This window comes from Diceros bicornis, chromosome 9 (assembly GCF_020826845.1).
Source record: "Diceros bicornis minor isolate mBicDic1 chromosome 9, mDicBic1.mat.cur, whole genome shotgun sequence".
Classification (NCBI taxonomy): Eukaryota; Metazoa; Chordata; class Mammalia; order Perissodactyla; family Rhinocerotidae; genus Diceros; species Diceros bicornis.
In genome coordinates this window covers 55,110,702-55,136,603 of record NC_080748.1, presented here as the reverse complement: position 1 = coordinate 55,136,603, position 25,902 = coordinate 55,110,702, and the positions used below count along the sequence as shown (strand labels likewise).

General features: G+C 38.4%; 1 protein-coding gene across 3 annotated transcripts in view; it reads left to right on the top strand.

Moving 5' to 3' along the window:
• TBC1D4 (TBC1 domain family member 4) overlaps positions 1–25,902 on the top strand; it is a 180,243-nt gene that overhangs the window by 95,199 nt on the left and 59,142 nt on the right. For 2 of the 3 annotated variants that reach the window (XM_058548310.1, XM_058548308.1), the window contains exons 2-4: positions 15,625–16,212; positions 17,993–18,082; positions 22,228–22,332. In XM_058548310.1, coding sequence (XP_058404293.1) covers positions 15,625–16,212; positions 17,993–18,082; positions 22,228–22,332 — 783 coding nt within the window. The remainder of the gene's footprint in view (positions 1–15,624; positions 16,213–17,992; positions 18,083–22,227; positions 22,333–25,902) is intronic. The other variant, XM_058548309.1, reaches the window with a different exon arrangement.

Sequence of the window (25,902 nt, the reverse complement as noted above, 5' to 3'; positions counted from 1 at the left end):
ATGTGATAAGTAAAAATACTCTGGGAGGGGCTTTGGTATATGGAGTTACCAAAGTTTACTTGAAATCTTAACAAATCGTGCAAGATCAATTAGTTGAATGGTAATAGTATCATAGGATTGAGTTCTGTTGAAGGGGAGAGGAGATCTTTGTCCACAGGGCATGTCCAAGGGTGGATTGGGCCTAGTTTGTGCTGGGCAAAGGCTAGTCATGACAGTGCCCTCTTCCGGATGGCTTTCGAGCAATATGATGACATTTCAGAGACTTCAAAGGTAGAGGTTTATTGCTTTGTAAGTACTATATTTATTAATCTGATTTGAAGTCAGATGTCTGTGAAGTACGTAGAAAGAATATATTCCTTCTCTAGAACTCTGAAAGGCTCAAGCTTTTCATTGTTTTCCACAATCAAAGATAACAGGAAGATGGAGTTGAGTCACCTACATCATTATACTTGGAATCATTTAGCCAGAACACACAAGAGAAGGGGAGGCTGGTGGGGATGGGGGAGGTTCTTTGATACTAATGAACAAAGAAGAAGATCTTCAAACAGCCAATATTAGCTCTGAAAAAAGCCTTTCTGATCAGAAACTTTTCTAGGGAATGTTCATCATAGTTGCAAATGGGAAGAAGGACTGAGGGCCAGAAAGGCAAGTATTGCTACAAGATTTCATTGTATTAATTTTTCATTTCACCAGGAGCAACTGTATCAGGCACACTCCATTATGACTTGTGTTGTTTGCAGAAGTTTAATTCTACTGTGAGGGTTGGATGTAGTGCAGTATAGAGCTCCACTGTGAGTTGTCACTATGTGGAGACAGTGCTTTTCCTTCACACACAGAAAGTGCAAGTCCAGGTCAGAGATTAGGCATCTGGTTGCTTGCTATTGCCCTTCCTTCCAGCCTGATTTTGTAGAGAGATGAGTGTATGTTTTCCTTTTCATCCTTGGGTAGCAGGCAGTTGGGACTCTTCTTTGAAGAAGGGAGACATACGCATATTTAGTGGTTGATGATAATGTGTACAAGTAACTGATGGCTCTGAATAAAAGTTCAAGAATGTCATATTATTTTCATTTGCAAGTGAAAAATCTGTTGTGGTGGTATAAATATCTGAAGTAATATGGAAGGCCAGGACAGAAATAGGTTTCTGAGAAATCCATGGTGTTTTTGCTTCCTGATAATGTTACAGCTTTATCTACTGATCTCAGCCAGACTATGTCATGTCCAGGTCCCTCTGGGCTCAGTCTTCGCTCACTTGCCTCTTTTCCCAAGGCCCATTCCATTTCACAACTAAGCCTTGCTCAAAAAGTTCTCCTCTCAGGGGTTCAGACGTTTCATAAGTTAAAACTACTTATTAAGTGTCCAGTTTTAGCTATTTGTTTAGATGACTTTATACTTTGATGTATCACAATAAAGGTCCAAGACGTATCTTTCTTATTATGTTTATTGCATGCTGTTTGAGAATATCTAACAGATTAAATGTTATCAAGATTTTGATCTACTAGTTTTGATATACCGATTTTGATATACCCTTATTTTTTGAGTCTAACTTTATTAACAGTAATTTTATTGCCAAACTTGTCTAATCAGTTAAAATTTCAGTTAATTTACTTGCCAGTGATTAATTTTATGTCTAAAATGAGAACATTAGTAATAATATTTTATAAACAGTGGCATTTTTTCAGTATTATAAAAAACCTTTTGATTTCTGTTTTTTTTTTTTTTGCTTAGGTAAACTAGCTATGTGGGAAAGCTCCCTCTAGTGTCTGTAGTAGTAAATACAAATGGTATTGAACTGTATACTTCTTTTTAAGACTTTATTTTTTTTAGAGCAATTTAGGGTTCACAATAAAATTGAGAGGCAGGTACAGAGATTTTCATATAACTCTGTCCCACACATGCATAGCCTCTCCCATTGTCATCATAACTCATGAGAATTGTGCATTTGTTACCTACATTGACACATCGTAATCACCCAAAGTCCCTAGTTTACGTTAGGGTTCTCTCTTGGTGTTGTACATTCTTTGGGTTTGGACAAATTTATAATGACATATATCCATCATTATAATATCATACAGAGTATTTTCACTGCCCTAAAATTCTCTGTGCTCTGCCTAGTCATCCCTCCCCCTTACACCCCCCCCCCCCCCCCCGGCAACCAATGATCTTTTTATTGTCTCCATAGTTTTGCCTTTTCCAGAATGTCATATAGTTGGAATCATACAGTTTGTAGCCTTTTCAGATTGGCTTCTTTCACTTATTCATATACATTTAAGCTTCCTCCGTGTCCTTTCCCTATGGCCCTATAGCTCATTTCTTTTTGGCACTGAATAATGTTCCATTGTCTGGATGTAACACAGTTTATTTGTCCATTCATGTACTGAAGGACATCTTGGTTGTTCCAAGTTTTGGTAATTATGAATAAAGCTTCTATAAATATCTATGTGCAGGTTTTTGTGTGGATAGAAGTTTTCAAATCCTTGGAGTAAATACCAAGGAGTGTGATTGCTGTATCGTATGTCAGAGTATGTTTAGTTTTGTAAGAAACCACCAAATCGTCTTCCAAAGTGGCTGTACTATTTTGCATTCTCAGCAGCAATGTATGAAGGTTCCTCTTGCTCTGCATCCTTGTCAGCATTTGATTGTCAGCAATATTCAAGATTTTGGCCATTCTAGTAGGTGTGTAGTGATATCTCATTGTTATTTTAATTTGCATTTACCTGATGACATATGATTTGGAGCATCTTTTCATATGCTTATTAGCCATCTGTATATGTTTTTTGGTGAAGTGTCTGTTGAGGTCTTTGGCCCATTTTTTAATCAGGTTGTATTGAGTTTTAAGAGTTCTTTGTATATTTTGGGTAACAGTCCTTTAGCAGATGTGTCTTTGGCAAATATTTTCTCCCAGTCTATGGCTTGTCTTCTAATTCTCTTGATACTGTCTTTTGCAGAACAGAAGTTTTTAATTTTAATGAAGTCCAACTTATCAATTATTTCTTTCATGGATCATGTCTTTGGTGTTGTATCTAAAGAGGTATCATCATACCCAAGGTCATCTGGATTTTCTCCTGTTACCTTGTTTTTTTTTTTCTTTGAGGAAGATCAGCCCTGAGCTAACATACATGCCAATCCTCCTCTTTTTGCTGAGGAAGACTGGCCCTGAGCTAACATCTATTGCCAATCTTCCTCCTTTTTTCCCCTTTTTCTCCCCAAAGCCCCACTAGATAGTTGCATGTCATAGTTGCACATCCTTCTAGTTGCTCTATGTGGGACACCGCGTCAGCATGGCCCAACAAGCGGTGTGTTGGTGTGCGCCTGGGATCCTAACCCTGGCCGCTTGTAGCGGAGTGCACACACTTAACCGCTAAGCCATGGGGCCGGCCCCCTCTCCTGTTATCTTATAGGAGTTTTATAGTTTTACATTTAACATTTAGGTCTATAATCCATTTTGAATTAATTTTTTTAAAAGAGTATAAGGTCTGTGTGTAGTTTCATTTTTTTGCATGTGGATGTCCAGTTGTTTTAGCACCATTTGTTGAAGAGACTATCTTTGCTCCATTATATTGTCTTTGCTCTTTTGTCAAAGATCAGTTGACTATATTTATGTGGGTCTATTTCTGGGCTTTTTATTCTGTTCCATTGATCTATTAGTCTATTCTTTCACCAATACCACAATGTCTTGATTACTGTAGCTCTATAGTAAGTCTTGAAGTCAGGTAGTGTTAATTCTCTGGCTTTGTTCTTCTCCTTCAATATTGTGTTGGCTTTTCTGGGTTGTTTTCCTCTCCAGATAAACTTTAGAATCAGTTTGTTGATATCTACAAAATAACTTGCTGAGATTTTGATTGCGATTGCATTGACTCTATTGATGAAGTTGAGGAGAACTGACATCTGGAAAATATTGAGTCTTCATATCCATGAACATGGACTATCTCTTCATTTATTTAGTTTTTCTTTGCTTATGTTCATCAGTTTTGTAGTTTTCCTCACATAGATCTTGTGCACATTTTGTTAAATTTATATCTAAGTATTTCATTTTTGGGGGTGCTGATGTAAATGATATTGTGTTTTTAATTTCAAATTCCACTTGTTCATTGCTGGCATATAGGAAAGCAATTGACTTTTGTATATTAACTTTGTATCCTGCAACCTTGCTATAATTGCTTATTAGTTCCAGGAGTTTTTTTTGTTTGTTTTTAATTCTTTTGGATTTTCTACATAGATGATGTCATCTGTGAACAAAGTTTTTATTTCTTTCTTCTCAATCTGTATACTTTTTGTTTCCTTTTCTTGCCTTATTGCATTAACAAAGACTTCCAGTATGATGTTGAAAAGGAGTGGTGAGAGGGGACATCCTTGCCTTGTATCTAATCTTAGTGGGAAAGCTTTGAGTTTCTCACCATTAAGTGTGATGTTAGCTGTAGGTTTTTTTTGTAGATAGTCTTTATCAAGTTGAGGAAGTTCCCCTCTATTCCTAGTTTACTGGGAGTTTTTATCATGAATGGGTGTTTAATTTTGTCAAATACTTTTTTCTGTCTATTGATATAATTCTGTGATTTTTCTTTTTTAGTCCGTTAATGTGATGCATTACATTAATTGATTTTCAAATGTTGAACCAGCCTTGCATACCTGGGATAAATCACACTTGGTCTTGGTGTATAATTCTTTTTATACTTTTTTGGATTCAATTTGCTAATATTTTGTTGAGGAATTTTTTGTATCTATGTTTATGAGAGATATTGGTCTGTAGTTTTCTTTTCTTGTAATGTCTTTGTTTGGTTTTGGTATTAGGGTAATGCTGGCCTCACAGAATGAGTTAAGAAGTACTTTTTCTGCTTCTGTCCTCTGAAAGAGATGGCAGAAAATTGGTATAATTTCTTCCTTAAATGTTTGATATAATTCACCAGTGAACCCATCTGGGCCTGGTGCTTTCTGTTTTAGAAAATTATTAATTATTGATTCAATTTGTTTTATAGATAAAGGCCTATTCAGATTGTGTTTTTCTTGTTGTGTGAGTTTTGGCAAATTGTGTCGTTCAAGGAATTGGTCTATTACATTTAGGATATCAAATTTCTGGACATAAAGTGGTTCATAGTATTCTTTTATTATCCTTTCAATTTCCATGAGATCTGTAGTGATATCCCCTCTTTCATTTATGATATTAGTAATTTGTGTCCTCTCTCTTTTTGTCTTAGTTAGCCTGGCTAGAAGGTTATTGATTTTGAACTGTATACTTTTTAAAATGTGAGCATGAAGCAGATAATAGGACTAATCTCATGAATAAAAAGCATCATATTGAATAAACATGTAGTAGGTTAATATTTGAAAGTGCTTTGTGGTTGGATAGAGGGATATGCTGCATTTGAAACTGTGGGTCTTTTGGTGCCAGCATAAATAAATAAATATAACTGATCGGGGTGTTTCTTAGCTGCCCCTGTTCTGTGTTATTCCAGTTAGAAATTGGAAGATTAACTTTCTTGATTACACATTTATAAGAAGTTTGATTTTTTGGGGTTGATGACTTTGCTTATGTCATCTTTTTGGTCATATTTATATAAATATCCATATCTAATCAAAGAATTTTAGAATTATTTTTCTCAATTACACAAATACTTTATAATCAAACTTATTCTTATTTTGATAAGGTACAACACTGTATTTTTTTTTTTTTTCCTAACTACATGCCAACTTTTTCCAAAATTTATTCCTTATATAAATATTACTTGTATAGGATAGCTCTCAATCTCATACTAGGCAGATAAAGCAGTTTACTTACATGGTTTCATTTCAGGGTGCAAAACCTCTCTTCTAATTATTGGCTGATTCCTGAGTTTCACCTAAAATACTTGAGTTCTCGAATTAAACCTTAGATTAAAATGCGAATTTCCCCATTAAGTGGTGGTAAGGGTCACATTTCCACATCATCAGAGTGCAGAAAGCGTAGCCTGAGGATTCTAAAGATAACCTCACCTTGCAGTTTTGCCTGCAGTCAGCCTGAAGTAAATGAAATGTTCAATATTCAACACTCTGTTAGATCTTCTTCCCTATCCTCACTTCAGCTGATGACCATGCTTTCTATTTTACTGAGGAAATTAAAGCAGTCGAGGAGAAATTCTCCACACTCCCACCAGCATGTCTTCCTGCATCTGTGCCTTTATGTTGTGCCCTTCCCTCTGAGATGAACTGTCCCTCCCCCTGGGTCAGTTCAGACTTTTCCACTGTGCCCTTGATTCTGTCCACTCTTGCCTACTTAAGGACATTGCCAGCAATTCTACCCTCTTTCTCTAGATCATCAGTTTCCCCTTCACTGTTGTATATTCTCTATTGGAAGCTGTCATTTCTTCCATCTGTGAGAGAATTCTCTTTTGACTCACTTGAACCTCCAGCTGCTGCCTTAATAGATTGTTTGTACCTATTGTTTTGGATTTCATTCCTGAAATTTTCTTTTGAACCTGCTCCAGTAAGGCTTTTTACTCTAAGCCCCCATTAATACTTTTCTTGTCAAAGTCACCTATGATCTCATATTGATTACTCCCTCCTTCTTGGAAACCTTCCATACTTGGCTTCAGGATACCATTCTCACCTGGTTTTACCCCTGGCTCTTGAAGTGTTTTTCTTGCTCATACCTCTCCTTCTGTGAAACTATAAGCATTGTGTGTCTCTCTGCTCAGTCCTTGGAGAAATTTCTCTCTGCCTAGCTAGCGCATGCTCTCTCTCTCTCTCTCTCTCTCTCTCTCTCTCTCTCGCTTGCTCACTTTCTGTCTTCTATACTCACTCTCTTGATGAACTCATCTAATCTCATGGCTTTAAATGCAATCTGTGTACTAATACCTTCCAATTTTTCTTTCTCTACTCGGTCCTGTCCCCTGAGCTCTAGACATGTATATTCAGCTGCTGACTGAGATCTATCCCTCAATGTCTATTAGCTTCTCAAAATTAACACGTCCAAAGCTAAGCTCCTGCTCTCTTAAGCCACCCCCCTGCCTCAGCCTGTTACTCTGTAGCTCTATTTTTCTAGTTCCTCTGGCGAAAATCTACAAAGTTCATCCATGCCTCCTCTCTTTCTCTTACAGCCCACATCAGATCCATCAACAAATCACGTTGACTGTGCCTTTAAAATTATATCCAGAACACTTGGCTTCTTACCACTTCCCTTGCTGTTGCTGTGGGTGTAGTAGGCTCCTGCCGCATCATCCTTGCCATATTTTCTCCGCACAGCAGGCAAAGGGATACTTTAAACACTTAACTCAGCACTCTAGAGTGGCTTGCTGTCTCCCCGAGAGTAAAAGCCAAAGTCCTTTCAAGGCTCTGCATGATTTAGATGTTCCCCACAGTGGCCTCTTCGATAATCTCTTGCTCACTCACTCGCATCCAGCCATGCTGGCTCCAGCTCCAAGTTCCCTGAATGCGCCAGGCAAATTTCTGCTTCATGGCCTTTGTACTTGGTGTTCTATCTGCCTGGAATGTTCCTCCCCCAGATATCTTTATGACTCACCTTCTTGCTGACTTCAGGTTTTCACTCAAATATTTTATGGAGTCCTTTCTCTAAAATTGCAACTATTCTGCCACCCCTTCCAGATTTCCTGTCCCCTTTCCCTGCATTATTTTTCTCATCGGCAATTTTCACTATCTATAATCCTTTATGTTTTATTTATTTATTATACCCCCCCAATATAATTTAAATTTCATGAAGGCAGTGTTGTTTTATTTAGCAGCGGCTTCTCACTTCTTTCATCTCTTTACACGGTACAAATCAGACTTACGTTTTAGATTGAATTAAACATTATTGAATGCTTTCGCCGTCCCAGCCCTGTGTCAGGCACATTTGCACTTTTTTTTTTATAATTTTATTTATTTATTTTTTCCCCTAAAGCCCCAGTAGATAGTTGTATGTCATAGCTGCACATCCTTCTAGTTGTTGTATATGGGACGCGGCCTCAGCATGGCTGGAGAAGCGGTGCAGTGGTGCGCCGTGCATTTAACCGCTAAGCCACGGGGCCGGGCCACATTTGCACATTTAATTTAATTTTCCCAGCTTACCTCTGAAGTAAACAACGTGATTCCCATTTTGCAGATGAAAAACCAGAGGCTGAGAATGGTATACTGTCTTTTCTACAGACAGTAATAGATATTGAAATGGGGCTTTAAACTCGACCTCTAACTGCATGTTATGTACTTTTCTAATATGCCATGCTGTGGACTAATCCACTTTTAAAATAATGATTTTGCTTTTGAAAGGGAATTTGAAAAGGACTGTCCTTGCCTATCCTTCACCATCTGACTTCTTATCACCCACCCCTTCTATCTTGGTACATTCATATTTTCCTCTAGCTCTAAACTCAGTCGCTGCTCAGGACATTCCATTCTGGTAATCAAACCACATGATTCCCTGGGTTTTTTCTGTGAGTTACCCTCGTATGTTTTATATCTGATCACTGTTGCAAATTTGGAACCGTCATAAAGGCACAAGTCGTATTTTCAGAGAAGGAATTCAACTATATGTGCAGTGAGACAGAATGGGAGGGGAGAATTTAGTAGAGAGGTTTGGGGGATTTCTCTCTCTGATGCTTGAGCTAACTCAGAGGCCACCAAGAAAGTAGCAGTTAGAGAAGAGCTGAGCCAAAGTGGAGCAAAGTGGCTGAGAATATCTAAGAACTAAAGCCTGGTCTGAGAGGAAACTGTCTTGGCTGAAGCCCAAGATTCAAAAACCAGGCAACGGATATGACCGCACTGTAAGTTGCAAAAATACTGTGCTTTCTTTGGCCCCGAATAGCCTCCCTTCTTGTAATCTTATTATTTTCTTCTTTATTGGTTTAACTTTGGATGTAAACTGTTTGTTTCCACATTTGTAAAACAAGATAGTGCGGACCACTGATTCCGCAAGGATACCTTTAGTTTTAAAATTCTGTGATTTTAAAATCACTGTGTTACTCTAGTCAATTTTGAATCTAGACCTAGTGATAATTAGACCTCTGTTGACTGTGCAAAATTTACCTTAAAATAGTAATTTACATTTTTAACCAAGTACAGAGAGTCGTTGAAGTACTTTTGGATAAAATTTAAAATGGTTTAAAAATAAGTTTTATTTCTTATTGAGATTAAAAAAATCTTTAAAAAGGCAACACAGATTGAGTATGCTTCCAGAATAACTGGGGTTGGGAAAACCTCATGGGTTCTTAGGAAATGGTTAGTGTTTCCTTAATATAAAAGTTAACTATTTCATGGCACGTATATACCTTCCAATCATTTTCCATTGGTTGAAGATGAGATTTAAAAAGCCAAATAGAAATTATAACATTGAATGACCAAATTAATCTTTTCTCAAAATGCTAAACTGATCTTAATAGTTCCTTAAGTAAAACAGAATTAGAAAGGAAATCTACACGTTCCTCTAAAGGCTTGTATTACTTCCAAAGCAAATATCTTTCTTTTCCATATTGTCTCTCTTTGATTGAGACTAGTTTAAATGGTTAGTTTTTCTCATTAGGCAGTTTTTTCAGTTTACTGGAAATGTTTCCTAGTATTTTTCCTAAACTTCTTTTTACACCTTTTCCCTCTTTTTTGTACTTATCTAAATCTTGCTGTGGCTACTATAATTATTATAAAAAGATTAATAATGAATCAAGCAGTTAAGCTCATATCAATTGTAAAAGAATTTAGCCAGTTATTTTTTTGCTTAAAGAAGCTTATTCTCACATTCATATTTGTATCCACTTTTAAACGTTTGCTGAGGTTTGTTTGTTTATCAATGAACTCTATGAGGAAAAAAGACATCCTACTATTGATTAATCTTCTCTTAGCTTTATAATTAATAAGCCTTGGACACTTGTGATTATTTAAACAGCATAAGAAAGACAATGGTTAGCAAATTTAAAATGTTTCTTTTTAAAGAAAGCTGAAGCTTCTGCTCGTCAGTCCTGAACAATCAGTGTGTTTCCTGATTGGGGAGTCAGGAAATACTTTTGAAGCAGTAACGGTTATTCCTGGGAAGTTTTATAATTGGCTGCATAGTGATAACGTGGACTTTAACAATACAACGAAACTACTGCTGGCTTATTTAGAAAGAAAAAGAATTTCTTTATTGCGACAAAGGGCTAATACTGTTGACTACGTAATTTTGGCATATTCAGTGCACTTGGAGAACGACTCCAGTTTTCAGCTGGCGTCCTGACCAAAGGTATCTTTCCTTAGTGCTTTTGACTGTCCAGATTTTTCTCCTGTGAAACATCAGTGTGTGGTAATTGTAGATATTTGTTCTCTTTTGAAGTCAGGTGAGGTGTAATTTTTTACAATACCATTGGATTTCTTGAAGTGTGGTAACTAATTATGATAATTAATTAATGAGAAACAACAGCATGACATCTGGGGATCTAGTGGCAATTTTTTTTTCTCTCTAGAGTGAGGAATTGCTTTAATATCTGAATTTTGATACTTGAATCTAAATCCTTTGTGAAGGTGTAACGACAAAATAGCAGCTAAAAGTGGCACTGTGCTTTTTCTAAATCTCATGAGGCATTTGAAAAAAGCCCATTCATTTTATCGTTTGTTAGAATGATTGTGTGTTAATGGGAATGAATAATTTCAATGACTTACAGTATTTCTGGTTTAATAATAGGGATGATTTTCCATTTCTTTTCCATCTCCATTATAAGGTAATATATATTATCTTGCACCTATATTGACATTGGTGCAAAAATAAACCCACAGAAATCTGGATCTAGGTGAGATCTGATTGACCATCTATCTAGTGCCCTCCTTTACGGGTGAGGAAACTCTGGGATACAGAATAGCACAATTCCTGGCAGAGCTGGGGTTAGAGCTCTCAATCCCTAGTTTGGTAGAGTTTTTTTCCTTATTGTTGTTTTGTGTTAAAGATTATGTGCTGCCATAGAATAAAAACCTTGCCTTGAACTGGCATTAAATCCTCATCAGGCACGGTGAATAACTAGAGTATGCACCTGGAGTGGGTGGCTTGAGGAGCTCCATAGAATCTGGAGACATTCCTGACACACATATTCACTTCCTAGTTGGGATGAGCACTGAGCAGAGTGCAAAGCCACAGCTCTCCATTTTTGAGGGGTGCTAGATCTCTCTTGAGTCACCAACAGGAATTTACTAAAACTATCTCAATCCTGGAGAACTTTATCAGGGTTCTAGATAGTTGTTCACTACTATTTATATACCTTTGTTTGCTGACAACTGTCACTCAGTTCTTCTGAGCACAGGCTACTTTCCCAGTGGTCGTATGGAAGAGCTCTAGGAAGACACAAAAGGACCCCAACTCAGTCTTTCACTTAAGACCTTACAGTATAATGGTAGAGGAAAAAAGATGTGTTGAGAGACGCAATACACACAAGGAGTCAAATTCATTCAGAAACATATCTATGGTAAATGTTCATGTAAATATATGTCAGTTAACACCGTCCTATAGGACAATGCTATTTTCCCGAAATACCATGTGCAAGTTCTGGATAGAGATTTTATTTCTCTTGTGCTGCTTCTGATTGATTCCTTAAATAAATGCCTCAGTAGAAGGTTTTCATGGTTCTCTGATAACTCATTTCCCCCCTAGGGATATTTTACTGTCCTTGCTTTATCAATATGCCACTTGTGGTGTGGGCTTTCAGTGTGTAGGCAGGGGCTGTGTAATTTTAACTTTTATGTGCGTCTTCCACATAATGATAAGCAAAAACAGAGCTGAATGTTATTAAATGGGTTTCACAGTTAGAGTCCTTCTGCAGCCCAGGTCATTGAAAGCTAATGTTAGTCATGAGCTGAGAAAAGGTATTAAAGGCGACTAGAATCTGTGTTTTATGGTGCAGTTAACAACTCAGATTGTTGGAAGATTAAATTACCTACTCAGTTTAGTCAAGATGATACGTTTTACTTATATAAACTGGGTCATTAACTGAATTACATTTAGATATTAAGCATTTACCTGTGGTCACAGGGAAGTCCTGTGAGACTAGAAATTCAGCCACTAATCAGTTTTTCACGTAGGAGCTCTCAATATAATGGTAGAGAAAAAGTATAGACATGAAATACAGAGGAATTGACACAACTAAGGTTGAATTGATTTTATTTGTAGTCTCACTGGTAGAATATAACTCTAATAATTATTTAAATATTTGTGACAAGATCAAAATTCTGCAGGTTCAAAAAAACTCCTGCGGATAATATTTCTTATTCTGCATTCTGTAGAGACACTTCAGAAATTTAGGAGCACTTGGGTTGCAAAATCAGATGAAAAGTCTTTAAGGAAATAGGCTTAGTGAGGAAGAAGGGATCATCTATCTTAGGGCTTTGCCTAACCCTAGAATCATTTTACCTTTTGCAGAGTTGACTGTCTAGCTCACTCTCCACAGCTTTGGCCCTTGTCAGATACTAAGGCAAAAAGATGGTGACAGAGGACGAAGGGTGCTGGTCATGCTTTTGTACAAAACACCTGACATTTTCCCTGAGACGTGTCAAGTGTTCAGGGTGAGTCATTGAAACTATAGCGTTTGGACTTTATTCTTTCCTAGGAAATACTCCACTAGCAAGCTGAAATTCTTGTGATTGTTAAACTGTGAATGCTCTGGCAGCGTATCCCAAATAAGTATGTGAAAAGAGAGAAGTTCTGATGTTAGAATTTGTGCTAGAAGATTTGAAGATATACCATATATGTCTAAATGTGAAGCAACCCTAAGTATAAGATGACCTCCCTCTTTTCCAAAGATAAAAATGACCAAAAAAGTTTTTAATTTTTTTTTTCCGGCCAATACACATATCGAGGATCTACTTTGTACCAGAAATTATTCTAGGCTCTGGAGTTACAAAAAAAAATGCAGACAAAAAAAAAAAAAGACAAAAATCACCACCCCACGCTTCTAAGGCTTACATTCTAGCAAAAAAATTATACAGAATGTTAAAAGAGGTAAGTGCTATGGCAAGTAATAAAGTAGAGGAAAAAATGGAGGGGAATGCTGGCTGTATCAGTGTGTGCGTGCATGTGTGTGTGTGTTTGTGTGTGTTGGGTGGGGGACGGGTGCTTCCTTGCAAGGTGACATTAGAGCATGGATTTAAATGAGATGAGGGAGTTAGCCATGCAGTTACCCGGGGGAGGAGCATGCAGTTCAGGGATCTTGAGGGAGGAGTGTGCCTGGATTGTTCAAGGAATAGTTAGGAGGCCAGAGTGGCTGGAGCAGAGAGGGAGTACAGTGTAGGATTAAAGTCAGAGGAAATGAGGTGAGGATGAAAAGATGAAAATCCAGGTTGACTCTACCTAAAGGTCATGTGGAGGATGTGTAACCACAGGGCACATTTAATCTGTATGTATGTCATGTGCATATGGCGAGGGCTCTGGAGGGCATTGTAAGGATCTTGTCTTTTAATGAAATAGGGACCTCAGAGGATTGCAGGTGAGAAACATGACTTAAGTTTAAAAAAGATCCTTTTAACTTGAGAGCAGGCTAAAGGGGGCAAAGGACACCACTTAAAAGGTTATTGTAGTAAACCAGGTGAGAGACGATGAGTAGTATTCCATTGTACGAACGTACCACATTTGTTTATCCGTTCATTTTTTTCTTCAGTTTTATTGACATATAACTAACATATAACCTTTTATTAGTTCAGAGTGTACAACATAATGAGTTGATATGTGTATATATTGTGAAATGATTACCACAATAAGTTTAGTTTAACATGACTCACCTCATGGTCAACAATTTTTTTTCTTGTGATGAGAACTTTTAAGATCTACTCTCTTAGGAACTTTCAAATATACAATACAGTATTATTAACCATAGTCACCATGCTGTACATTACATCCCTAGACTTATTTATCTTATAACTGGAAGTTTGTACCTTTTGACCCCCTTCACCCATTGCGCTCCCCACCCTTGCTTCTGGCAACCACCAATCTGTTCTCTTCATCTATGAGTTATGTTTTTTTAGATTCTGCATATAAGTGAGATCACACAGTCTTTGTCTTTCTCCCTCTGATTTATTTCAGTTAGCATAATGCCCTCAAGGTCTGTCTATGTTGTTGCTAATGGCAAGATTTCCTTCTTTTTTTATGGCTAAATAATATTCCATTGTATATATTTCTTTACCCATTCATCTATCTGTCAGTGGACACTTAGGTTGTTTCCATGTGCAGATATCGTTTCAAGATAGTGATTTTGTTTTCTTTGGATATATACCCAGAAGTAGAATTGCTGGATCATATGATAGTTCTATCTTTAATATTCTGAGGAATCTCCATACTATTTTCCATAGAGGCTGCACCAATTTACATTTCCACCAACAGTGTTCCCTTTTTTCCACAGCCTCGATAGCACTTGATATCTCTTGTCTTTTGATGATGACTATTCTAACAGGTGTAACAGTTACTCATTGTGGTTTTTTGTTTTGTTTTGTTTTTTAAATGATGTCTCTACACACTTAAGTGATCAGTGGCAGACAGCCTCCCCAGAAATATGTGAACTGTACCCCACCTTTCTTTTTTGCTGGGAAAGATTTGCCCTGAGCTAACTTCTGTTGCCAATCTTTCTGTTTTTTTTTTTTTTTGATCTCCAAAGCCCTAGTACATAGTTGTATATTCTAGTTATAAGTCCTTCTAGTTCTTCTGTGTGAGCTACTGCCACAGCATGGCTACTGAGAGACGAGTAGTGTGGTTCCGTGCCTGGGAACAAAACCCAGGCCGCCGAAGCAGAGCATGCTGAACTTTAACCACTAGGCCATCAGGGCTGGCTCATCTCATTGTGGTTTTGATTTGCGTTTCCCTGATGGTTAGTGAGCGTTCACTTGTTAACGAACATTTGGGTTGTTTCCAGTTTTGGGGTATAATGACTAAAGGTTCTATGAATATTTGTGTGCAAACCTTTGTGTGGACATATGTTTTTAGAGCTTTTAGCTAAATCTCTGGGAGTGGAATGACCGGGGCATGAGATAGGTCTGTGTTTAACTCCTAAGAAACTTCTGGTTTTCTAAAGTGGTTGTGCCATTTTACATTTCTGCATAGAATGTATGAGAGTTTCAGTTGCCCCACATCCCAGTGGGCACTTGGTCTTTTTCATGTTAGCCATTCTAGTAGGTGTGTAATGGTATCTTACTATAGTGTTGATTTGCATTTTCCCTGATGACAAATGCTGATGAGGGGTGTCTGTATTTTAATCTCTTCATCCAGGAGGTTCATTATAACCTCATTGTGGAAACTTTGGTTCTTTTCAGCTGAGGCTCATAATAATTTTTATTTATTTTTTCAGTCGTGGTTGGTACCTTAGTATGCTACACTTTTATTTAATTTTTTTTAACCTTTTGAGCCCTCATTATACTTTAAAAGTACTCAAACGATATATATATTATGATTTATTAAAGCTTGGCAGTGGCCTATATAGTTTCATGGCTTTGTTTTCAGGAAACAAAAATATTTAACATGGGAAAGTTTAATTCAATCTCACTTTTAAGTCATTTATATCCGGCAGTGTAATTTAAGTTTGCGCTTTATCTTATGTAGAGTCTGACTATTACTTTCTGTATTTTATCCTTTAGGATGAGAATGCATTCCGTGTGAGAATAAGTGGTCTAGGTAAACATAAATTATCTCTAAATATTCAACTGAAATGAGGATTTTTAATTCTTTTCCAGGTTCCTGATGTCATCAGCAGCATAAGGCAGTTATCTAAAGCTGCCATGAAAGAGGATGCCAAACCCAGCAAAGATAATGAGGACGCCTTTTACAACTCGCAGAAGTTCGAAGTCTTGTACTGCGGCAAGGTGACGGTGACCCACAAGAAGGCCCCGTCCAGCCTCATCGACGACTGCATTGAGAAGTTCAGCCTGCACGAACAGCAGCGCCTGCGGCTGCAGGGCGAGCAGCGCGGCGCGGATGCGGGCGAGGACCCCGCGGTCTTCGAGGCCGAGGCGCCCGGTTCACCCGCAGACACTCTGTCGGGGGAAGGGAACGGCGTCACCAAGACCCACCCCGCCTTTCCAGCCCCGGCCAGCCAGCCTGTGCTGTCCAGCTCTCGAGCGTGCTTCCCTGAGCGGATTTTGGAAGATTCTGGCTTTGATGAACAGCAGGAGTTCCGGTCTCGCTGCAGCAGCGTCACTGGAGTTCTGCAAAGGAAAGTTCATGAGAACAGCCAAAAACCACAGCCTCGAAGGAGACACGCCAGCGCGCCCAGTCACGTACAGCCCTCGGATTCGGAGAAGAACAGAACAATGCTGTTTCAGGTGCGGCCCTGGCACGGTGCTCTGGGGTGTTGCATCATCCATTGCTAGACAGAAACAGCCGGGCGGCCAGCTCCTCCCCGTTCCTCATTTTGCAATAATCCAACTTTTATTTCTTACCCCCTGGGAAGCAGATAAGGCAGATGGAGAGAGCGAGCAAAGAAAAGTAGTGATGGGGTGAGAGGCAGATATGGAATGTGGATTGTAAGAAATCAAGGAGCAGGGAAGGGAGAGGAGGAGAAAGAAGCTATGAAAGGAGCATCATGGAAAGCTGGTGGAAAGAATAAGAATAGATTGCTCCTAGTATCACCAGCATTTGCCTTGGGTTGATTATTAAATAAATGTTGATTTTAAATGACTGCAGAAAGCCAATCTTATAAAGGATTTAAAGATGTGAATCTAAGAGAGTGTGAATAGGCATGGAGGAGAAAGAGGGAGTTTTCTAGAGAGAAAAAAAGAAATCCAGAGACTCCTAGGTGTATTTTCAGATGAGAATACACCAGTTTACTCTGTCACACAAAAGGGAAGGTTGAAGAAACACCATAGTAAGTTAAGTGAAATAAGCCAGACAGAGAAAGACAAACACTGTATGATTTCACTCATATATGGAAGATATAGAAACACTTGGATAAAGAGAACAGGTTAGTGGTTACCAGAGGGGAAGGAGGTGGGGGCGTGGGTGAAAGGGGTAAAGGGGCACATGTAGGGTGACAAATGAAAAGTAGACTATTGGTGGTGAGCACGATGCAGTCTATACAGAAACCGATATACAATTATGTACAGCTGAAGTTACACAATGTTATAAACTGATATGACCTCAATATAATATTAAAAAAAAAAGAAAAAGAAACACTATAGTCCTGGTAATGTACTGGATCAGTTATTAAAATAATTGGGTGCAAGTTATATTATAGGTGTAAAAGATAATTCTAAAAAGTAGTTTTTGGAGTTGTACCTGATAAAGAATACGTCAAGTTCTACTTAAAAGAACTGGATTTGTAACAATGCCCTGTAGAGGTTCTTTAGTTAATCCTCAGCTTTGAGGACTAATTTGAGTTTTCCTTAGATTTGAGTTTTGTTGTAAAAAATGTGTCCTTTTATCTTGTTGTAAAGAACCCCTGAGAAGGAAATTCCACAGTTACCTTGGTAAACAGTCCCAGTGTGTCATATTTGCTTTATCAGAAGTTCGTGGGTTTTTTGTTTTGTTCTGTTTTGTTTTTGATAACTCTAGGCGTGTAATTAAAGTATCTATAGTCTTTTCTTGGGTGCTATGTTAACTGAGTTTCCTCTTGTGTTGAGCTATTAGATTTGTTCTTTTTCTTAGCTAGCACAGTCTTGGCTGTTAATTTTTCTAAATGGTTGTTTATTTTTAAAAATTTTAACTTATCCACCCAATCGCAAATATATCTTTTTCTTGACCATTTGGGAGAAAGTATGGTTATAAATTATAATTAAATAATTGGTATTTTTAGAAATTATGAAGTGAGGAAAGCTTGCATTTTTTTGAAAAGACAGTCATTTCTAATCTGAAAAAAATGGTTTTTTGTTTCTTGTAAATTAAGACCAACGTAACTTTCATGATCTTTAGATGAAAGGAAGACGTGTTTTGAGACAGCTGATATTTGGGCTTGAAATGTTGGTTGGATTAGATGCTGATGCACATGTGAATGCATATATCTGGGGTATAGCATGTGATTTTATATCATTAGTTGAATACCTAATTGTAAAGTAAGATGTTAGGTTCTTATGACTTGAAATTAATTGGAATGTTTTTATTTTTAAGGTTGGGCGGTTTGAGATTAACCTTATCAGTCCAGACACTAAATCAGTTGTGCTTGAAAAGAATTTTAAAGATATCTCTTCTTGTTCTCAGGTATGTATTGAAGTAGATCATGGTATTTGAAGAAATCAACTAAATATTGTTTCTAAATTAACCACAAAATAACTGGGCTTAAACCCCTTCAAATTTTAATTTTTTTAAAAATAGATTTTTCTTTGAGTGTTTGTGTGTTTATGCCTATGCCATTTAACAAAATCCTTTCAGATCCCTCAGTATCATAATAGTTTATCCTTATAATTGTCAGCCCTTTCTCCTTGGAGCGTCACTTCGTCAAAGTCCTTCCACTGACGGAATTTTTGTGGTGATGAGTTCTTGTGAAAATACCCTCACAGTTAATGTGCCCCGGACTCTTGGGCAGTGGGACGTGGGGGTATCACTGAGTCATGTTTGTTCTTTATACCATGGTAGGTAGTAAAAGGAGAACTAGGACTTTCAGCTTCGATTAATGTAAATGATAAATTTTGAAAAGAAGGTTTTGGTATATTTTTTTTTTTTTTTTTTTTTTGTGAGGAGATCAGCCCTGAGCTAACATCCGCCAATCCTCCTCTTTTTTTTTTTTTTTTTTTGCTGAGGAAGACGGCCCTGGGCTAACATCGGTGCCTATCTTCCTCCACTTTATATGGGACGCCGCCACAGCATGGCTTACCAAGCAGTGCGTCGGTGCGCGCCCGGGATCCGAACCAGCGAACCCCGGGCCGCCGCAGCGGAGCGCGCGCACTTAACCGCTTGCGCCACCGGGCCGGCCCCAGGTTTTGGTATATTTTTGTTCTTTTGTTTATTTTTAATTCACAAATTGTGTATTTAAAAATTTTTGAAATAATCGAGACAGCTAAATGTGTACAGGGTCATACTAGGCATAAACTAGTGTCCTAAGTACCATAGTAATAATTTAGCATATCTGTCTAGAAGTTAGCGCTACCTAAATATGTTGTAAACGTAGAGAGAATTTTTAAAGATTTGGAGTAGAGGAATGTGTAAATCTAAATATGGGAAGGTTAAAAGTGCAAGGATGCCTCTGAGGAGGTCCCTAGAATAGAGAAGGATTAACTTCTTTCCTAGCAAGGTGACTTAGATGTACCTTCAGGGACCTGGAACTTGCCAAGTTCCCTTTCCATGTTTTATGTTGAAAAATCAATATCACCTTTTGTTTTTTTTATTTTGGAGTTAGCCTGCCATAGGTATGATATTCAGACATTCTTTCCTTCGAAAATGACAAGCTTTTATACATTTTGTTAATTATTCATCTCAGCCTCAGCTAATATGGTTTCACTTGTAATATTTTGTTTTACTATTTGTTCTGTTATATGGAGACAAAGTTATGTTGTGAAGATAAAAATCTTCTGTCTAATAACAGAGAGGGGCAGTATATGACTGTAGGAAGAATATATTGCAAATTTCTAAATTCCTATTTAAAGGACAAAAAAATTGGTAGAAATATTATTCACTTTAACTGAAAAAAGTATTTCTTTCTAATAACAGAGAGGGGCAGTATATGACTGTAGGAAGAATATATTGCAAATTTCTAAATTCCTATTTAAAGGACAAAAAAATTGGTAGAAATATTATTCACTTTAACTGAAAAAAGTATTTCTTTCTAATAACAGAGAGGGGCAGTATATGACTGTAGGAAGAATATATTGCAAATTTCTAAATTCCTATTTAAAGGACAAAAAAATTGGTAGAAATATTATTCACTTTAACTGAAAAAAGTATTTATTTATTTTTTTTGTGAGGAAGATAAGCCCTGAGCTAACATCCGATGCCAATCCTCCTCTTTTTGCTGAGGAAGACTGGCCCTGGGCTAAAATCCGTGCCCATCTTCCTCCACTTTATGTGGGACGCTGCCACAGCATGGCCTGAACCCGCCACAGCATGGCCTGACAAGCAGTGCGTCGGTGCACACCCGGAATCTGAACCCGGGCCGCCAGCAGCAGAGCGAGTGCATTTAACCACTACGCCATGGGGCCAGCCCCCAAAAAAGTATTTTTTAAGCATTCTTGTAGTTATCTGTTTACGGGGGGTCCCCGCAAGATCATAACCTCTTGTCAGGACAGGTGTCTTATTTTGTGGTGTCTTATTCTGTAGGGCATCAGAATAAAACATGTTAAGATAGAGTTTAATGCTTAGGTGTTCCATAAATGTTGAATGAATATTTCTACGTGTTGGGCCTGGTGCCAAGTACTGGGGAGAGAGTGGTGTACAAACCAGTGGAGTTCTGCTCCCCAGAGCACAAAGACGTTGTAAAAAGCTATGCCTCTTACCCCCTTACTCCCCAAGCCTCCCAGTAAGAAAACTAGTAATGCTCATCAAATGTCCAAAGGAAAAAAAAAAAAAAAATAGAGGGGGGGGGGAGAAAAAAAGAACCAGCTAAACCAGATATATAAAACTGGCAGCTCAAACCTGATTTTTTCTTTTTCTTTCTTTTTTTTTTTTTTTTAAAGCAAGCTTTGTATTTTGACATTCTGGTTCAGAAAAAGAATTAAAAATATGAGGGAAATTTGTGGAAAGGTTTTTGGTCAGAATAATGGTCAGGTTGACCTTGCTCCTTACTGAGCGGCCCTACTCTTAGTACTTCTTTCCGCAGAACTGACCTGACATAAGGTGACTGCATTCAGGAACAGGCATGCTTTTTAACACATGCACGCCTACAAATGTTTCTTTCTTCAAAATCTGCAGGACTGTTTCCCTGGCAAGTGTGGGGAATAAGGGAGTGGTTTTCTTTCCTGGAAACATTGCCACTGCCTGAAGACTCGCTGAGCTAATGGGGTCCTATGAATTTTTCCCACTTAGTACTAAGCTAGTAAAAGATATTCTTTAATCACTGAGTTGTACCAGATGGAGCTTACTTTCACCTTATGAATGGTAACCTCACTCCTCTTTATTGACTTTTTTCTTTATACCAAAGCTGATTTCCTTTTTCCATATCTATTGGATAGATTGAGCTTATTATTACAAGAATAGTGGTTACCGTATAGCAAACACACCAGTAACTATCGTAGATATTTCTAAATTCTAAATCTCAAAAATTCCTGACAAGATGCCATCACTACTATTTTGTAATGAGGAACGGAGCCTCAGAGATAATTATTAGCAACCCAGCATGATATCTCATACCTATTAGATTCGTTGAACCAAGATTGAAGCACAGATCTGTCTGACTCCAAAGCTTGTTTTCTTTTCACTGGGATTTAAATGATTGCAGGACAACTTTAAATTTTTTGTTTACTTGGCTTTTCAAAGTACTGTGCTTGCTACTAAAATAAGACAGTGCTGGGGCCGGCCCTGTGGTGTAGCAGTTAAGTGCGCGCGCTCTGCTGCTGGTGGCCGGGGTTCGGATCCTGGGCGTGCACCGAGGCACTGCTTGTCAGGCCATGCTGTGGCAGCGTCCCACATAAAGTGGGGGAAGATCGGCATGGATGTTAGCCCAGGGCTAGTCTTCCTCAGCAAAAAGAGGAGGATAGGCACGGATGTTTGCTCAGGGCTGATCTTCCTCACACACACACACAAAAAAAACCAGTGCTATCTACTAATTGGTATGTATGTATTCAGGCTGACTGAAATTCACGGTGATTCAGAATTTTTTATTAAGTGTAACTGAGGTTATTTAACCTGCATTCAGAAAGTCCAGTGATTTGTGAATTTGGATAATTGACATCTGCAATAGTTTCTTTAATGTATTAGTCTTCTAACTGTTGTGGCTCTTTGAATGTCTATAAATAGACAAATATTATTTTTAATGCATAGTTTAGGGAATTGCATGCCATTTAATTATAGCATTGTCAGTTGTAGTTTTTATGATTGTTAGCCTCATATAGACAAGAACGGGTTTATGAAGAATCTTCAGACTGCTCGTTCTAAGACCAATAAATTGGGAACTCCATTACTTACAAACGCTGAGTAGTGGTTTTATTACAAGAGACAGTGGATCATGCCATCATATTTTTCCTCTTATGGCTCTGAGTCACAGAGAGCTTGTCAGAGACAAAACAATCTGAGTTAGTTTCATCTTTTATTTTATGTATCAAAAGACCACCATATAAATTCGCTCTGACATTATGTCCCCTAGTGCTGTAAAGGAGAAATTTGTGGAAGTGGGAAAGCATAGAACTGGTCTTGATTTCCATAGTGTTGATTAGAAGGACACACTCCCATGAACACTGCACTTCTTTTCCCTCTAGGGTATAAAGCACGTTGATCACTTCGGCTTTATCTGTCGGGAGTCGCCAGAGCCTGCGCTGAGCCAGTACGTCTGTTACGTGTTCCAGTGTGCCAGTGAGTCTCTGGTAGGTGCTGTCACTGCTGTCCGCGTGCTCCTGCCCCCACAGCCTCATCTCTTCTGAACCCAAGCCTCACAAAGCGGCCATCAGTGGGAAAAGAAGAGGGCATCTAGAAATATGTTTTTGCTCTTTAAAGCAGCACAACAGTAGAAAAACAAAACCAAATTGTGACGGTAATTTTTAAGCCTAGATACTTTCTTGAGTTTAACAAATCCAGTCATGTTACCAGAAGTATTTTTAAAAGGTAGGAAAAGACTGATAATAGAAGAGCTGTTACTTTTTCCATTGCTCATGTAAGAAGATGAGGAAGACCTCTTATTCTCTTAATTGCTATAACATCTCAGAGTAGATAATGCTTATATCATGTAACAGAGTAGAGAACGATTTTATTTTTTCCCTTTATTTCATTAGCCCTGTCCTCGTTTTTTAAATGCTTTATTCTTTATGGTCTTATTTTAGCCTTCATTTTCTTTCTTTGGAATTTGGAAGTCAGTTCTTCTCTCCAACACTCCCACCTCCCCACTGCACCCCCCTTTTATGAGGGCAGCTGGAGTTCAAGAAGAAATATGTAAGCAAACTTGGAAATACCTCTGAGTGACTAAAAATGTGTTGATATTTTTCTCTAAATTTTTTTACTTATTCTTCCACTTGTGTTATCTCTCCTAACCATTTGAACATGAACCTTTAGATATATCACCATACTTTGAAGAAAAATATTTCCTCAGACAAATAATCATCCCATAGGCATTTCTTGCAGGGAAACACACACCACTTAGACATAAACTAATAAGCCACGCAGTTTCCCCTCATTCCTTTGGGGCATATTGCAGTCATTCCTCCTTGCCTTCCATATTCCCAGTGTGGACACTGAGTTTAGGAATAATGAAGAAATGGGAGTGAGCTGGTACAAAGGCACTTTCTGACTAGTGCCCTCTGGGTCTCAACCTTTTTCTCTAGGGAATATAGCACTCCCATAGCTAACAGTTTCTTACTCAGGAGAGCTCCATTTGAGTTTTGTTCTCACTCTTGATAATTAACCATACCTATGAAGAATCCACATTTTGCTGTCTAGGTGACCACTGTGTAATAGGTTCAGTTCAGGACTCAAGATAGAAATTGGAGAGTTTTTATTACGTAAATAATAACATATAACAATAACATGTAATATAACAATAATATATATGGCAACATAGTAATAATATGTAAGACATGGGGGTGGATGAATGATGAGGGGAAGAAGAGAGAGAAAGCCAAAGAGAACCCATGACACAAAACTGGAAAATGCCAATCAAGTAAGAGTTAGGTAGAAAATGATAATCTAGGATACTCCCCACCATGCCCTACTCCCCACCCATCCCCTGCCTGGCTCACCCCCTCACTCCTTGCCTCCTCTGTCCCTCCTCCTATCTAAGGCTGATTCTTCCACTATATTGTGGATCCCTTACACTCCTACCTTCCCCAAACCTGTCGTATATCCCATATTTTATTGTGACAGCTTCGTTTACCCAGCTTCCCAATTTAGAACCCATAATGCATTCTCTTTCACCTATATCCACTTGTTCACCAAATCCTATTAACTCAAAGATAGAAACATCCCTTATATTCATCTCTCCTCCTTTTCCTCTCTGTCTGCTGGCTGATTCTAGGCATTCATCTTCTTTGCTTAGACTACCGTATTAGTGTCCTAAATTATCTCCCTGCCCCTGGTTTAATCTGTCATCTATCCACTTTCTTTTATGCTATAGCTTTATTTCTCACAAAATGTCCTCACCAGAAAGCGGTTTATGCCTCTTCATTAAGGGACAAAAATCTAGATTGTTTAACATGGCAGGAGGGCTTTCCTCATTCTTCTCTAATCCCCACCGGAAGGCCATGCCTTTTCATGACTGTGTCCTTGCACATGGTGTCCCGCCTCCTAAGCTGTCCTCCAGGCCAGACTGCAGAGCCTGGTGTGACGGTTCGTGTGATGTTGCTTTTATTTGGTTTGCTACTGAAGCAGCAAATGGTTTGTGCATGGGACACATGAGATGAAGGATTTGAGTGAGAGGCTGGGGCTCACAGAAGTGCAGGTGAAGTTCTGCAGTCACTACTGGCTGCGTGGAGTGAGGAGCCTGCTAGTCAGAGGCAGCCAGAGCCGGGGCTCACTGCTTTTATACTGTCAGGCGGGGGAGGCGACCCTGTTGCCTCAAGGGTCTTCCCTGCTACTGAACAGGGAGATTGTGCCATGCTTTCGTTATCAATTTTCACATTGTGCTTGATGCTGCTCCATTGGATGTGAAGCAGGCCTGGCCTTACTCTACTGTGACTTGAATCCCCTTTTCTTCTTTTCTAGCACGTATTTTTTTAGGACCGTGCTTAAATAGCACATCCTAGTGAAGCGTCTTCTGACGCCTTGTTTTCAGGAGTTGTCTCCTTTAGTTGCTCTGTGGTCAGTGTCTTGCCGCACCTTGTTCACAGGCTCTAACAGTTCCTACGAATCCCCACACTGATTTATTTGTTCACATAACTTTCTACTCCACTAGACTGTGAATCCCACGAGGTTAGGACCGTTCTTACTCTTGCTGTATCCCCCAGTGTTGCTAGGATAGCAGGTGCTACGTGTGTTTTGAGTGACTGTGTCCCTCTTAACTTCAGACAATCATTGTCTAGGTGCTAGTTAATCTCTGGTTACTGGATAACCTGCACTCAAAGGAAGACCAGTAAAACCTTCTTATTTCCAACCTCTTTTACAAGTTTTGTTTTGTTTGTAGTTTTTAGTGTTTTCGTTTTACCCTCATGCGTGGAGAATGAGTTTTTGAAACAGGAAGTCAGAGTAGAAAGTCTGGGAATGTACTTCATTTTTCCACCTTAAGAAGCTCTGTGACTAAGGCAACAGGCTAGACTGGCTAAGAATGTCTTCCTATTACACTGAAGCTGCGTCAGAATCTCAATTTGGGCATCGCTATTCTTAAGATCAGGGCTATGCCAGAATCTTTGAAACCTGTTTCTTCTAATTTTATCAGTAAGCATCTTAACTGAATAGTGAAGCATCAGAACTGCAAGCTAGAAGAAAAATTAAATGTAAATTTCCTGTATAACAGAGGATGGCTCAAGCATTTGACATATAGAACACAACAAAACAGCCAGTTAAATATTATAGGTCTAAGCAGTGTTATGATTGATGTGGCTTGGCAGTTGTGTAAGACAAAGTATTGCAAAACCACGCTTGCTGACTTATCTTCTCTGAGTATAAAGAATACACAGCTAGCATTTTCTCTTGTTACTTTGTAGCAGTCACTATGAATTGATAAACAGTATAGTGTGCTAATGCGCCCTGGGGGGTCGCAGGGAAAGTTTAGATGCTCTGTACTCCTTCCTTCCTTCCTTCTTTGGAAAATAGCTGTAGACAGGTGGCTTAATCTTGTTTAACCAACCCTTGAGATTTGTAGAAAATATCATTTCTGTTTTCTCCAAAATTGGTTTAAAAGGTGTGAAAAAAGGTAAGTTACTACTACTTATAGACAAAGAAAAAGTAAAACTCCACGGATGCAGACAGCAGTATCCAGAGGAAGTATAATCAAATGAAAAGAAAAGACC